We start from the raw sequence: 15,547 nt of genomic DNA, 5'->3' as shown, positions 1-15,547 counted from the left end.
GGTCCTTGTTTGTTAATGAAAAATAAAGATTATTTTATTTCATTTTTTATCCGACGTTTCGTTGGTGTTTCCCAACATCTTCAGGGATAATTTATTAAATCTGGCAACAACAGATACAGAGTAAAGATTACAATTTATACATTTGTTTTCACCTTATTTTTATACCCTTAACATTTATGCTACACTTTCATACGGGCAAAATGTGCCGCATCGAAATAATGGTTTTAGACCCCCCCACAAAAGTTCGAAAATGTTCGGAAAATTTGTGCGAACGATAACTCTTGGAGGGAGTAACCGATTTGGTCCATACTTTGCCCACCGTGAAATGTGTACTGTATACTTAAATAAGGTTTCAATATGGACTCAATCGGTCCCCCTCCTTTGGGTACCTCCCACACAAAATTTTGGAAAAGTTCAGTTTAGGGCCATCTCTCGAATCGCTTTGATTTTTGTTTTAGCAACTTGTAGTCACTGCCCTCCATGCGACGGTACAAGTTTCATCAGGGGCAAGTCCATACTTCTTGAGAAAATAGCCTGAAAGTTGCAAAAAACCCCTATGTAATTCTTGAAGGGGGTGGCTGAATTGGTGTATACTTTACACATCCTAATATATCTACCAGATATAGATCAGGTTCAAATATGGACTATATTTGTCCACTCCATCCGGTACCTCCCACACAAAATTTCGGACAAGTTCACTTTAAGATCTAATATCGAATCACTTTGATTTTTGTTTAAGCAACTTGCATTTGCTAACCCAATTACGATGGTAAACGTTTTTAGGGGCAAGTCCATACTTCATGAGCAAACAGTCCGAAGAGTGTAAAAACCTCTATGGCACCATATGTTGTGGCTGGAGATCCACTTCCATAACGGTCAATGTCGATCCATTCCTTTAAGTATCTCCTCCGCAAAACTTTTGATCTTTTATCTTAATCAACATTTTTGTCGGTTCAACTGCCCAAAATTTTTAAAACCCCCTAAATGCATACGTATTTTGCAAAAAAAATTGTTTCAATATACACAGGCTGAGGGTATATCTCTGTCGGCAAAGCCGACTGATACTTTTGTACTTGTTAAGAAAAGCTTTACTTACATATACTCTTTCGTCAAGTTTTAACATTTAAATTCGTCAAGTTAGTGTAAAAGTTTTTACGACACAACAATTAAACTAAAATAAATGCAAAAATAATTACGATTAAATGTAAATATCACAATGGTTTCTTAAAAACGACGTATCACAGCTGTTAGGTAAAACACAACTAAAAAATTGCCAAGGTATACATTGAGTTTGTGTTATCCTTGTCTTTTTTTTCTATTTATTGCGTGTTCCATTTTCTGCTGTATCCGTAAGCCCTCTAACGTGAATCTCTTATTCTCTATTCTTTCTTTGTCTAGTATGTTTACATTGTCAAGATCAGCTGTATGGTTGCTTTCAAGACAATGTTGCGCTAAAGCTGTAGTTTGCTTCTTCTTTTGTATATCGTTGTTGTGCTCGGATATTCTTGTGCTTAGGCTCCTTTTTGTTGTACCAATGTACACTTTGCCACATTGTTGTTCAGAATTCCTTCAATAATTATTGGAGAAAAAAATTTTGGTTGCATAGCCGGTATTCGATTCTATATTGCCCATAGCGGAACGGTTAAATTCAGACAGACTGATACTTTTTAACTTGTTCTAGTGGGTCGTCAAGCATTATAGAGCTTTTGAGTAGTCATTCAGAATTACAGTTAGTTTTTCGAAATCCATCAGCGCAGAACAATTGACTACTGAACCAGTGATCAGCCCTTGAGTAAGAGTAAATGAACAGCTTTTTACGCAACCGGTTCCGGTTTTAAGGTATCATAATAAACTCAAGAAGAAACATAATGGCACAAGAGTTACAACGTGCATTGCAGATGTTTGCGATCTGTTTAAACTTCACAATAGAGATTTCACTTTTCTGAGTGAAGTGACGGAATAGAAACTTCATGTTGTCTTCATTGAGCATATTTCTCATCAAATCCTGCACAAAGAAGTACTCTATGTTTGATGATCGAGCTCATATTTTATGACAACGCGAAGAACTGTATCCAGCACATGATCCTGATCATGGACTTTTGGTGACTTTTCTCTTCGTACATTTACTGCAGTCGAACTACAACGATGGTCATTTAGTTGGTGTTCATCATTAAAATTAATCCCCACAGCTTGAACACATCTAACACATTCTGAAATCCTTCAACTAAATTCTATAGGTTTATTCATGAGCACCATGGTATGATATTCAAAGCTCTCAAGGTGTTTCTCGTCAAAGTGCATGCTCCACTTTTCCAGATTAATCGTGCTTACCAAGTACTCCTTCACCTGAATTCCTGATTGACATGGGCTTGGGATTCCAATGCCTTCAGCGGAAAACTGATGGCACACCGTTGCTACGAGTACTTTGTGGAACAACAGATTTCAGCTTATAACAAAGCATCTTGCAGTGCCTGTTGGATTATGGTTCCTTTTGCTCGCTGATGCTGCATTGTCATCCTTCCAAGAACTATCTGTTCTGTTGTTGGATGAGTCCGTTCTGCTTCCAAAACAATCTGATAATCCGAAAGCTAATAACATTGTCTTATTGCACGGCTTGTTCTGGTTGAGTCCTCGCTATTGTATTGCTATACTTCCTGCGGAACCCATGTTGATGATAGGCAACTGCATAGATATTTCCGATGCTGGAGAGGAATAAAGTCTCAACAGTCTTTACTACGGGCGAAAAAACGAAATCGGTCTGTACGATACACCTATATTGGCATACTTGGCTGTCTTCAGTAGCCGGATCCTCCTGCCCACTTCCCAGATGTCGGGAACAATGTGGGTGTCTAGCCACAGATTAAGAACTTTGGTGAGATACTCAACTCCCAGCTCATGCAGCTTTTTCATAATTAACATGGAGATACCGTCACTTTGGATGATTTAGCGCTCCTAATGTCATTTGCAACATCTTCCACTGTAAATTAGGGTGGTTCCTTCTTGGCAGGAAGAGATCTAATGCGATGTTGTACTCTTCTCTTTGCTATGACATTCCCAGAATACACGACATATTGTCGATTAAAATAACTTGGGCACTGATTGAGACCCTACCTTAAATCTTTCCAGGGTTCGAAATGAACTTAACAATTCACTTTTTCCGGGTTCAAGATTGCATCGGATCAGATGATCGAGCCACTTGTTCCGCATGTGCTATAGCGCCGCCTCTTCTGGGAATTTTGGTCTCATTTCGGTTATTCGACCAGCAGGTACATATATAGCGAGCGGTTCCAGTAGTGACAATGTCTCGGAATGTGCTTTCTGCTACCGAACATCAGAGGGGTTGGGCAGTTTTATGAAGTGGGGATTGGTGAACTCTCTGAAACTAGGCCAATTAGCTTTCCCAAGTCGGACGGTCTGCTGACGGATGGTCTGCTTATGGATTATAGAGAGATAGTCTCATTCAAGAGAAACGACGGGTCAGATGACGTCTTGTGTCCGCGCAAAAGACCGCGCAAAATGTAGAACTATCAATGTGCTTAGCTAGAGCTGCAACACTTTGGTCATTACCTTGGACCTAATGCCACAGATTATGATGTGAAACCTTCGAAAAGCGGACCATTGTTGGGCATATAACCTTGGTTACAGTTCCACAACTGACTGCTACCTCCAACCAATCCAAGTACGGGTCATTAAATCCAGGTTCAAGCCTAGATAGATCTGAACTGAAGAGACTGGTGCAAAAGGAAAGATAATCCTCCACCTCCAGTTCTGGTGAGATTCTTCCTCAGTACGTTGCAACCATCACAACGCTGTAAGCTTCAGTTGAGCTTGGTTTACTGCGCCGTCGAGACCATTATATTCCTTCGATTTATAAAGTCGATCTTACCTCGATGTCTATTGCCATTAATTTGCATTTCCAGAAATTAAAGCAGGGACGACCGATGTGTGCTGATGCTGTTGGGGGATACCTGGATACCCAGCAAACATTTGGTAGGCACATGTCATTACTTCAGGCGGTACATATGTATATAATGGTTTACACATAACTACTTACTTTACTCGTTACTAAGTAATGAGTACGGTGTCACAGAGCGCGTGTGTCCGACTACAAATCCTATGGTTTTATGTTCAAAGCTCACCGTCGGCAAGGGAGTTTTTGTTAACAAAATTACCAAATCACCTCAATTGTTCTAAAAATAGAACGATTGTTTAAAAAACATATAAAAAATGAATTTTACGGCCAATTTATAAGTAGTTATTGCTGTCAAAACTTACTGAATAAAGCCATTACTAGGTAATAACTCTTTTTGCTGGGTATGTCCATCATAGATGACATGTTGCAAAAACCGAAAAAATCCTACGATGACAACTTAATGTGGCTGCTTGGCCAAAATTAGATTTGTACTAATGTCTGTCCATCCCATTAAGTACCTTTAGCACAAAAGTTCAACACTTTTGGGCTTTAATCTAGATCACATCTAGGATCGTGTTGAAATATTAACAGCGGGTAGTAGTTGTGATCATGAGTACAACATAATATTTTTGGTTGCGAAAGCCAATACTTCCTGTAATATGGGGGCCGAAATGTACTAAAATTTATGCCATTCCTATACACAGCTTTCGCAGTAAAGTTTTCAGTGTTTTTTCCTTCAGGTAATCACTTAATTTTAATAGAGAGTATTTCATTTAAGTCCACCAAACCTGTTACTGGTTTTTGTACAGTCTTTAGCTGAGGGTATTTAGCTGTCGACAGACTTATGAGTGCTATGTTTAAAAATGTAAGTCGACTTTTGGAAAATCGAAAATACCGACATCCATTTTTAATAGAAACCGTTTCGGGATGGCTCTTTGAAATTATTCCCCTATACAATATTAAGTTGCGGAGATGATTTGTCCTTTCTACCAATTTTTCTTTAGGCATTAACATGTTAAACCTCACGCACAATATTCTGACATCAGTTTCTAAGTTCTAACAATTTAACATTTTAATATGTGACTTCCACAATACTAACCACACAAACAACTACCACACATACTATGACAAAAATTTTACAAGTATTATATTTCACTCGAGTGCAATTTTCCCACACATTAAGTCATCATCATTATGTTCTCTCTTTTCTTTCTCTTCTCCAGGTGTATTATTTATATCTATACATTGGTAGTATGATATTCCTACTGTTTATGTATGCCACACTGCTATGGGGAAGACCAAAAATTCCTACCAATATAGGTAACAAAAATCGATTATCTCCAAATTCCTAAATATAACTAATTTCTATCGAATTTCCCTTTCAGCATCACCCACAAAACTTTCGGCAAAGACCCGTTCCACCAGTGCATCAGAAAGTATGGATGAATCAGATACATCAGATAGTACATCAACACATCGTAATAAACGTATGCCACCGGCTATATCCTCAGCGAGACGACCCTCTCTATTATCTCCATTGGGGCGTCAGCATCATTATGGTAGCTTCTATTTACGTATGGGAGCTGTAGGTAAGTGGAAAGTAAATTGTATATTGTTGATGTGGTGTTTTTGTTCTATTGTTGGAGTTTGCAAAAGATTTATGAATGGTGTAGTAATAAATTTTATAGTAAAAAGTTTTCTCAATTGTTTGTGCGATGCTTTTGAGTGCAAGAGAAAAATTGTTTTTAATGAATAGCTTGGTTTTTCTAATGGAACTCATACATGAATATATTTTTATTCTATACAATGAAGATTATGATATGAATAATGCCCATGGACCATGGGGTTGATAGACTATTACCTATTAACTAAAAGGAAATATACAACATTTAAGACTAAATATATGTTTCCGTGTCCCATAATCATAAAATGGCACTTTGGTACTTAACTAAAGTTAGTATAGTACGAAATAACTGAAACTAGAATCTTGAAATTTTTTGTGAGATTTATTCTTTTGGTGTAGGTGTTCGGCAAAAATGGGTGTTTGAAATTCGTACAAGAGTGGTTTCTTCTCTTTTTTTATCTTCAATCACACTTCGGTGTCAGAATATATTTAATAAAACAGTGTAACTCTAACAGATCGAATATGGACTATATCGGCCACTCCTTCGAATACCTCCCACACAAATTTTCAAAATGTATGACACAAGTGCAATTTAGGAACACTTCTCGGATCACAATGAAATTATTTGGGTGGCCCCTCTTACGACAGTACATTTTTTTCGGGGACAAGTTTATACTTCCTGATATGATGTCCCAATAGCTCTAAATAACCCTGCCGGCTCCAACTCAAATGACTGAGCACGAAAACGTACGAATTAATCTCCCAATTTGGTCGAAACTTTGGACATCGTAAAATTTCTTCCAAACGTACATCAGGTTCCAAGAAGGTCTATATTGGAAAACATTTTCGGGTACCTCCATCACAAAAAGTTAAAAATTGTTTCTTATGCGCAGTTTAAGGGCTCTCCAAGAATCGTTTTCAAATTTTTACCGGAAGTACTTTTTGTGGTCCTGTTTACAGCGATATAATGATATTCGTGGGCAAGTCCATGCTTCCAGACATAAGGGTCGAAATGCTCTAAAAAATCAACAGTGACCAAATAGAGTGCCTGGTGGGCACGGTAACTATCGAAACGATGATTGGCATTGGTTCGACTATTGTGCATATTTCATTCACACTAAATAATCGGTACACACCTTTGGATAACACAATACAGTAAATCAAAATTGTTCGCAAATTTGCAGTTTAGAGACATGTCTAGGATCGGTTTGAAAGCTGGTAGTCCTCGTCTGAAGTATGTTTATACTGTTAACAACTATACCCCCATTATTATAAGTCTTCTTTTGTTATAGTTTGGATTTACCAAACAGATTTATAGTGTTCCGGTTAACTTAAAGTTAAAAGTGATGATTGAATTTCAAAAAGGAGCTTCTTGGCATTAACTTTCAATGTAAAAATTATATTTTTAAAGCCTACAATTTGGTTTATTTTGCGTTTTCAAATCCGCAAAAGAACAAACATAATAATGGTCCATAGTCTTTAAAGTGAGCCCTCCATTTTGCCCAAAGTAATATTCTTCCAAAAATCCACTTCTTCCACTTAAACCTTTAGTCCTAAGACCAGGTTTGAATGGGTTCGCGGATAAATTTTATTTCGGATAGTTCTCGCATTGCTCATTACAACAGCAATGTTTCGCTTCGTTTCATTATGCAATTCAATGGGATTAAAACCTACTGTGACACATCTACAGTAAATGTCTATCCCTCAAATACGTAGCAACGAGAGAGTTGTAAAGGGAAACGTAGTCACTAAAATGATAAAGACTTTAGATCCATAAGCCTTTCATCATTTCTGCTTGAAACGCTCGAGATGCATATTCGAGAAAAAAAATGAGGACTCAAACAACATATCTTCTAGTGAACTCGCTTACCTTAGAGCGCGCTCGACAGACATAGCCCCACACGAAGCTATTGAGAAGTCCTTAAAGAACAAACAATATATCAGCCGTCATTCTGAACAACCGCTATATAACTTCGTCATGGAACCTTTCATTCGTAGCTGGATGGATAACCATCATGCTGCAGAGTAGTGTCAGTAATGGCACACTGGGAAATAGCATGCTGTCAAAGCACATAAATCGAGGAACTTCATAGAGTGGGATGAGATCGTTACTGCTTTGGCTCCTTGTCATTAAAGAAATCTTAAACAAACTTGACCAAATGGGGATTAAGGTGGTTGGGTGAAAATGGGGCTATGTTGTAATTCTTTCTGGTATGTTTTCGTCCGTACTGGGTGACATCATAAACGGAACCCCGAAATCACTGGGTACTTGAGCCACAATAAGTGGCCTAGGGGTGAATCCAGGAAACGAAGTTAAAAAGTATGCATAAGATCACAGCAAATACAACACGATGTTCCGTGCTCATAAAATAACTGTTGCATACTACACATGTCGCACTAGTATCGTGGACAAATGTGGAAAAGAAAAACTATACAGTATACAATGATCCGAAGGCATCGTGGTGGAAATGCGGACTTGTCCGGCTAAAGCCCTCAATATAATGATTCATATTCTGCCAATAGCTATACACATCAAAGCAAGTGCGGATTGTAATGCTTCAAAGCTTTGTGCTATAGGAATGTGGAGAGATAGAGCCTACGGACATATCTCCGTGCTTCACAAACTACAGAAAAAAATAGCAATTACTACTGATTGCTGCACTCCTGCAATGACATTTGATAAACCCTTTTAAATCAAATTTCTTTTTGTTTTTGGTAAATTTTAAAGTATAATTTCGAAGCAGGAAAGAATGGAAGCACAAACGGGTTACGACATCAAGGTATACACAGGCAGCTCTAAGGTAAATTGTAGTTTCGGCTCGGGTTCAAACATAGCTACATCTACAAGATTACCTAGGGACTGTAGCGTAATACACCTTTACAACATCATACATCAAGCTTAGTATGCATTTTTGTTCGAAAGTCAAGTGGCGCTCCTGGCAATGAAATCAGACACTGTCACATCAAATTTCGTGAAAGAATATAAAAAACAAGCAAAAAAGTATCAGTCGGCTTTGCCGACAGAGATATACCCTCAGCCTATGTAAATTAGAACTTTCATCTGAGGACAGATCGAATGTATTTAGGGTCTTTCTGAATTTTGTGCCACTTTTTGGACATTAGGATTAAAGTTCAAAAGTTTTGGGAAGGAAGGAAAGGAATGACATAGTGCATTATGGAAGTGGATCTTATTTTGAGAGTCATATATTTTCGATAGATATCGGACATACAGTATGCCAGAAAGCATGGACCTGTCCACCGAAAATATAATATGGCTGTAAACAGGTCCACAAAGAACATCATCGGTATAAATTGCAAAAGGATCTCCGAACAGACCCTAAACTGCAGTAAAAAACTTTTACCGTCGTAATCGAGACAGCGAATGCAAGTTGCTTCAACAAAAAGCAAAGTGATCCTAGAGCAGGTCTTAAAGTGAATTTATCCGAAATTTTGTGAGGGAGGTACCGGAAGGAATGGACAAATATCTGGTAGATATTAGGATGCGTAATGTATGGATCAAATCGGTCCTTTCCTTAAGAGTTATCGTGCGCACAATTTTTCCGAACATTTTTGAACTTTTGTGGGGTAGGTACCTGGAGGAGTGAACCGATATTGCGAAAATATTGCGAAAGCCAAATTTTGGGCCAAATCGGTTCATCCGTTCTAGAGTTATTGTGCGCACCAGCCCGACAGACAGACGGACGGACATTGCTAAATCGACTCCAAATTATCTGAAACACATTTCGTCCAAACATAATGGGGGTCGTTAGCATAAATGCTGAGGGTATAAAGACCTGCGAAGTTAGGGCGTCTGATCAGAGTAGTTCTTACTTGGATTCCAAAGCGATCCTTAGATACCAAACAAAAAAGCGGACTAGCCAGAGCAGGATCCGCCTCTAACAAACTTCCAAAGGCTACATTACAACATAAAACTTACAAAGGTCCTGATTAGCCAAAATTGACGGAACCTGTCAAGACAAATTGTGGTGCTAACCAGTCACTGGGTTATTGGTAACCAAGCATAGCGGATATAGCCGAAAGCTATATCCAAATCTCGACCGAATTCAATATTATTTGGCAATCTTATTTTTAGACCGACATTCCAAATTTCATTGAAATCGGGCATATATAGCGTATTTGAAGAGAAAATGATATTCACCAATTTTCAGCTAAATCGTACAATAAATGTGACCTATACGTTACGAACGGACGGACATGATAAAAACTGCTAATCACCTCCAGACCTGACAAATGCAATAAAGGTTGAAAGCTCTAGGGCGACCGTTTCTACAAAATCACGCTGAGACAAAAGAACTAGGTCTGGAACACCATTATATATTAGTTGATGTCTATTTATTAATTCCAAAGTATTCCTAAGTGGAGCAAGTAGCCATTGCAAGCAAACTTAAAAACTATACATATATTATTATACGAGCTTAAATAGAGTGTACAAAATTACGTAATGCAGTTTAGTCTTGCGCCATTCGTCTTATTTCGGGACATGTGTTTCCCTTTGATTGGAATTCTGCTTAAACTGATATTCTCCAAGATGTTCGAGGACGCCCTCTGTTCCGTTTACCTTTGTTTGTACACAAATCTTTGTATGTCGATAAAGGGTCATCCTATAGCACTATGAAAAACTAATAATAATAATAATTGTTCCACAAACATCCCAGACGGGACAGGGGAGACTTCTCTCGTATCAGTGAGTGCACCCCGATACATATTAGCTCAATGATATGAGACCTACTGTTTATCGCCGAGTCCGAACGGCGTGTATTACGACACCACTTTATAGAGAAGTTTTACAAGGCTGAAATACTCAGGAAATGTCGCCAACATAAACAAAACAACAAACAAACACACAAACATACTACTATTAGGTAATGTTTTTGATTTATTGCTTTTGACTCAATGCTAGTGAGTGCGGTATGTAAATGTCCTTGCCTCTATCGATTTTAAAATATTAAGAAGTGTTAGGAATGTGAACATTCCAAAAGAACTTTAATTTTTAATTTTTGTAAACCGATTTTGTTTTAAATCATCAAGTCTGTTGACCAGCTTAACGCTGAATTCAAACAACTTTGCCCGCATAGTACGACACTCCTACGATGAAGTTTTATATAGCCGAAATATTTATAAATGTGTCTTCCACAACCTCAGATAAATTTGGTGTTGTCATGTCAAAGTTGCAAACCGAGATGGCAGCAAAAATAATCACATTTTCTGCCTCATCATTTGAAAATATGAAGTAATTCAGTAGGTCATATGACGTACACAAACCAGTCGGCTACCATCATAGGAACTTGACTTACACGTCTTGTGGCATATTAATTGTTATATATTTTATTAATTTTATCATGTTCCAACAAAATGCAAATATTCAAAAAACATTATCCTGGATGAGAACAACAAGATTGACGATTGTGTTTCTTTTTCATAAAAATGCATTTTGATTTGTACACAAATTTTCCCCATAAAATCCCCAAATTTGTAAGGCTTTTCCCCATCAAATCCCCAGCTCCCCAATCCTAAATTTTGTTCCCCATTTTCGAAAAAATATCCCCATTTTGGGGAAAAATCCCCAATACTGGCAACACTGGCCGACACTCGCCAAAAAACTACTATGACGAGGGTCGTCCAATATCGGCCGTTGTGCTAGGAAAAAAATAAGTCATGCGTTAACTGAGAATGCAAGATCGCCATGTTATATACCGTGAGATAGAGTCATCCTCGGGCATTTCTAACTAAAATTTGATATTGCATGAACACCTGGCCGTAAATGTGGATTTTTTTTCGCTAGATCCAACAAAATTGGACAATCGCTCAAGAAAAGGCTCTTGTGGATTTGTGCAAAGACATTGTGAACAAAAACAATCGCGGTGCTTCAAACGACATTTTTAAGATCGTCACAGACGCGAATCTTGAATCTATGCTTAGGAGGCCGAAACAAAATAGGAATCGACCGTTTGGGCCTTCGAAAGCGAGCCAAATCAAACGAAAGATGTTCACGGAAGAAGAAATTCGAAGAAAATGGTCGCCTGTTTCTTCAGCAAAACTAACCGTGTGGCGACGAAAAACGAACAAGAGAAGACGAATCGTTCTGAATCATGACAATGCGAAATCTCACACACCGATTCAAACCAGCGCGTTTTTGACCAGACAAAACGTGGAATTGATGTGTTATGCTCCGTATAGCCCTGACTGGGGATCCAAAGACTTCATTTGAATTAAGCCAACACATGGTCGCATGTCAAACTGTCCTGAGTATGCTTAGGCTATAAACGGTCAAACTTACCAAAAAACTGTCAAATGACGCCTGGCGACACTGCATGCTGCCTAGGCCAGAATGTTTTCTAGTGCCCCTCGTATCCCTTTTTTCTTTCCTGTTACTCCTCTTGGGAGCATAGGGCTTCCACAAAGTATAACCATCATACTCTAAAATTTGTTGTTGTTTTTTTATCTTCCCTTATAAGGCTATTTTATTTATCCTAGTTCTTGAGTTATTGTTCTTTGCCAGTTGTTTCTTGGTCGACCTCGATTTCATGATCGTAGGGGATTTCATTAAAGCGCTTTTATGGGTCCCTGATTCGTTAAGTTCCACAGCTCACTTATGTTACACATGGTGTTGGGCTAGAATATCCTGCATCCTATTTGTTTGTAAATGCCTGTAGTATTTGCGTGATACTGTAATATACATCCCAGGTTTCACTGCCGTATAGCAGAAATGAGTGGTTCCTGGATAGCAGAGACTATTGCCATACTCATTTGCTTGGCCTTGTAGCATGATGTTTACTGTGCTGCTGTGGTTAATTCTCATGGCCTTAGTTTTCCTGATGTAAATCTCAAGTCCAAGGCTTCTAATCTTGACTGCATGTTGGATAACTTATGAGAGGGAAGATGGATATCATCCGCATAATATTGTGCATGTTCTCAACACTTCATTCATTATTGCATCCAGTACAATTTTGGCCAGTAGGGGTGACGGGGGGCATCCTTGCTTTACACCCGCGTTGGTGAGAAACGCATGGCTTATGTTTTCTTTGTAAAAAACTGAGAGTTCTGCATCTTCCTAAATTGCTCTTATTATTCGGATTATTTTGTGCGGTACTGCCTTTTTCATTAGTGCTTCTCATATGACAGTTAGTCTGATGGTACCGAAGACTTTCTTGAAGTCAATGAACAGTATATACAGTGGGGTGAGCCATTCTATAGATTAATCTATTAAGATGCGTTTCGTGTTGGCCTGGTCCACACAGCTTCTATTTGGTCCGAATAATACTTAATCATACGCACCATTTTGGCGACAAATTTAAAATTTTTTGGGTGATGCACAATAAGGTGTTGTCCGATATGGCTCCACTATGAACTTGATCTAAGCTGGGCAAAATAACACTAAGTTCAAAAGTTCGCGCCCAATTGGTTGATTGGTTCCAGAGTTATCGTGCACAATACTCCAAATTGTTTGAAATGAATTTCGTCTAAACCAGGCCTGCTCAAAACCGTGTGCTAGAAAAAAGGTTGTGCCGAATATCCAACCGAAATGGCTAAAATTTGGCATTTAGACTTTGTTGGGGATATACTATACTATATACCCATCAGAAGGCAACGGGAAACCGCTGATGTATTATCCCTGGAAAATTGTATAATATGAACAATGAACAAAATACACGGCCCTCAGTCTCCGGCCAAACGAGGGTGCTAAGAATCCCCGGAGGTAAAAACAAGAAAACTCTAAACATTGGAACATGGAATGTCCGAAGCTTGTATGAGTCTGGAAAATTAAACAATACCATCAATGAAATGAATAGATTAAACATTGATATATTAGGCGTTAGTGAAACATGGTGGACGGAATGTCATACATTTAAATCCCAAAATGCGTCGATATACTCCTCAGGAAATATGGAAGGGACACACAGAAAAGGTGTAGGTGTCATTGTTAGCAAACATGTTGCTGGTTCTGTTGCTGGATTTGTTCCAATGTCCGACAGGACTATGATGGTCAAAATAAAAGGAAAACCACTTAACTTAAACATTATTCAAGTTTACGCTCCGACATGTGATGGAAACACAGACGAGGTTGAAAAATTCTACGATGAAATCAATAAGTTGCTAAAAATGACGAAATCACATGAAATTACAATAATCCAAGGTGACTTCAACGCCAAAGTAGGAAGCCAAGAGGTATGCAGAGTTACAGGAAGATTTGGTCTCGGCGAACGAAATGAAAGAGGTGACAGATTAATTCAATTCTGTCAAGAAAATGGATTTACTATCGCCAATACATTATTCCAATTACATCCTAGAAGGCTTTATACTTGGAAATCGCCGCAGGATAACATAAATAATATAGTGCGTAATCAAATAGACTATATTATGATTAATAAAAGATATAGGACCTGCGTGACTAAATGCTCAACATATCCAGGAGCAGATGTGCCATCGGATCACAACCTTTTGATGCTGAACATTCGTACAAAACTTGCAACAATTCAAAAAAAAGAAGAAACGGCTCCGAATTAATTGTGAAAAACTTAATGATCCAATGATTAAAAACCAAGTGAAGGATAACTTAAATAAGGAACTTGAGAGAATCGACTTGAACGATGTGGAAACTCTTTGGCATAATGTGAAAGGTACAATATACAAAATAACAGAAAATTCGCTTGGAAACTGTGCTAGAGAAAATAATGAAGAATGGATGACGGATGAAATTTTGCAGCTTCGAACAGAACGCAGTAAATTTAAAAATGTGGATTATGAGAAATACTGGGAAGTCAACAAAGAAATTCGAGCAGCAACCCGTGCTGCCAAAAATACTCTTATAAATAGAAAATGTCGTGAAATTGAGCATCTACAAAGTTTGCATGATGATTTTAATCTTCATAAAAAATTGAAAGAAGCGGCCGGAATTTATAGAAAATCTATCAAAACCACACTTTTAGATAATAACAACCAGCCAATTTTTGAGATGGAACAAACAAAAAACCATTGGAAAGAATACATTAAAGAATTGTTTACTGATGAAAGCAGATCGTGCAATGAAAACGTTAATATTGATATTGCTGGAAATCCAATAACGGAGTCTGAAGTAGAACAAGCAATTATTACACTAAAGGACAAGAAATCGACAGGACCTGATCAAATTCCGTCCGAAATGCTGAAACTAGTAGATGAACGCAATATACCAATAATAGTAAAACTTTTTAATTATGTATATGACACTGGTCAATATCCACATGACTGGTTACTATCGACCTTTGTAGCAATGCCAAAGAAGTCTAATGCAAGGAAATGCAGTGAGTACAGGCTCATTAGCCTTATGTGCCACATTCTTAAAATATTTCTGAGAATAATACACACAAGAATATATCCTGCATGTGAAAAAGCTATGGGAGACTCACAGTTTGGGTTCAAAGAAGGCATGGGGACTAGAGAAGCTTTGCTGTCCATGCTGATACTGGTGCAGAAATGCAGAGATGTCCACAAAGATGCTTTCCTCTGCTTCATAGATTACGAAAAGGCGTTTGACACCGTTCAGCACGACAAGTTAATCAAAATATTGAAGGACATTGGAGTTGGGGAAAAAGAAATAAGATGCATAAAAAACTTGTATTGGAATCAAAAAGCTCGGATGGAGATAAACAGTGAACTAACAGACGAAATTGAAATATCAAGAGGAGTGAGACAGGGGTGCATATTGTCCCCCTTGCTGTTCAACATTTATTCCCAGAAAATATTTAAGGAAGCCATTGGAAGTGAACGAATAGGAGTAAAAGTACATGGTGTAATAATCAACAACATACGCTATGCAGATGACACTGCAATAATAGCTGACAGTATATCTGGTCTACAAAAGCTCATAGACAAAGTTACTTGTGCGAGCGAAATGTATGGCCTAAAAATAAACATTAAAAAAACCAAATACATGGTTGTGAGTAGGAAGAACGATCAATATAACACCACACTAAAAATTAAAAATAATAATATTGAACGAGTCACAAATT

The 15,547-nt window shown here is 38.0% G+C and overlaps 1 protein-coding gene across 1 annotated transcript in view; it reads left to right on the top strand.

Annotated features, from left to right (window-relative positions):
• Positions 1-15,547, top strand: part of OtopLc (proton channel otopetrin-like c) — a 275,886-nt gene that overhangs the window by 243,977 nt on the left and 16,362 nt on the right. The window contains exons 5-6 of the mRNA XM_073976956.1: positions 5,137-5,233; positions 5,299-5,502. Coding sequence (XP_073833057.1) covers positions 5,137-5,233; positions 5,299-5,502 — 301 coding nt within the window. The remainder of the gene's footprint in view (positions 1-5,136; positions 5,234-5,298; positions 5,503-15,547) is intronic.

The sequence above is a fragment of the Musca autumnalis genome, unplaced genomic scaffold (genome assembly GCF_047663935.1).
Source record: "Musca autumnalis isolate F117 unplaced genomic scaffold, ASM4766393v1 scaffold_3, whole genome shotgun sequence".
In the NCBI taxonomy this organism is placed as follows: domain Eukaryota; kingdom Metazoa; phylum Arthropoda; class Insecta; order Diptera; family Muscidae; genus Musca; species Musca autumnalis.
The sequence above is the reverse complement of the archived record's forward strand: the minus strand, read 5'-3'. Positions and strand labels throughout refer to the sequence as shown.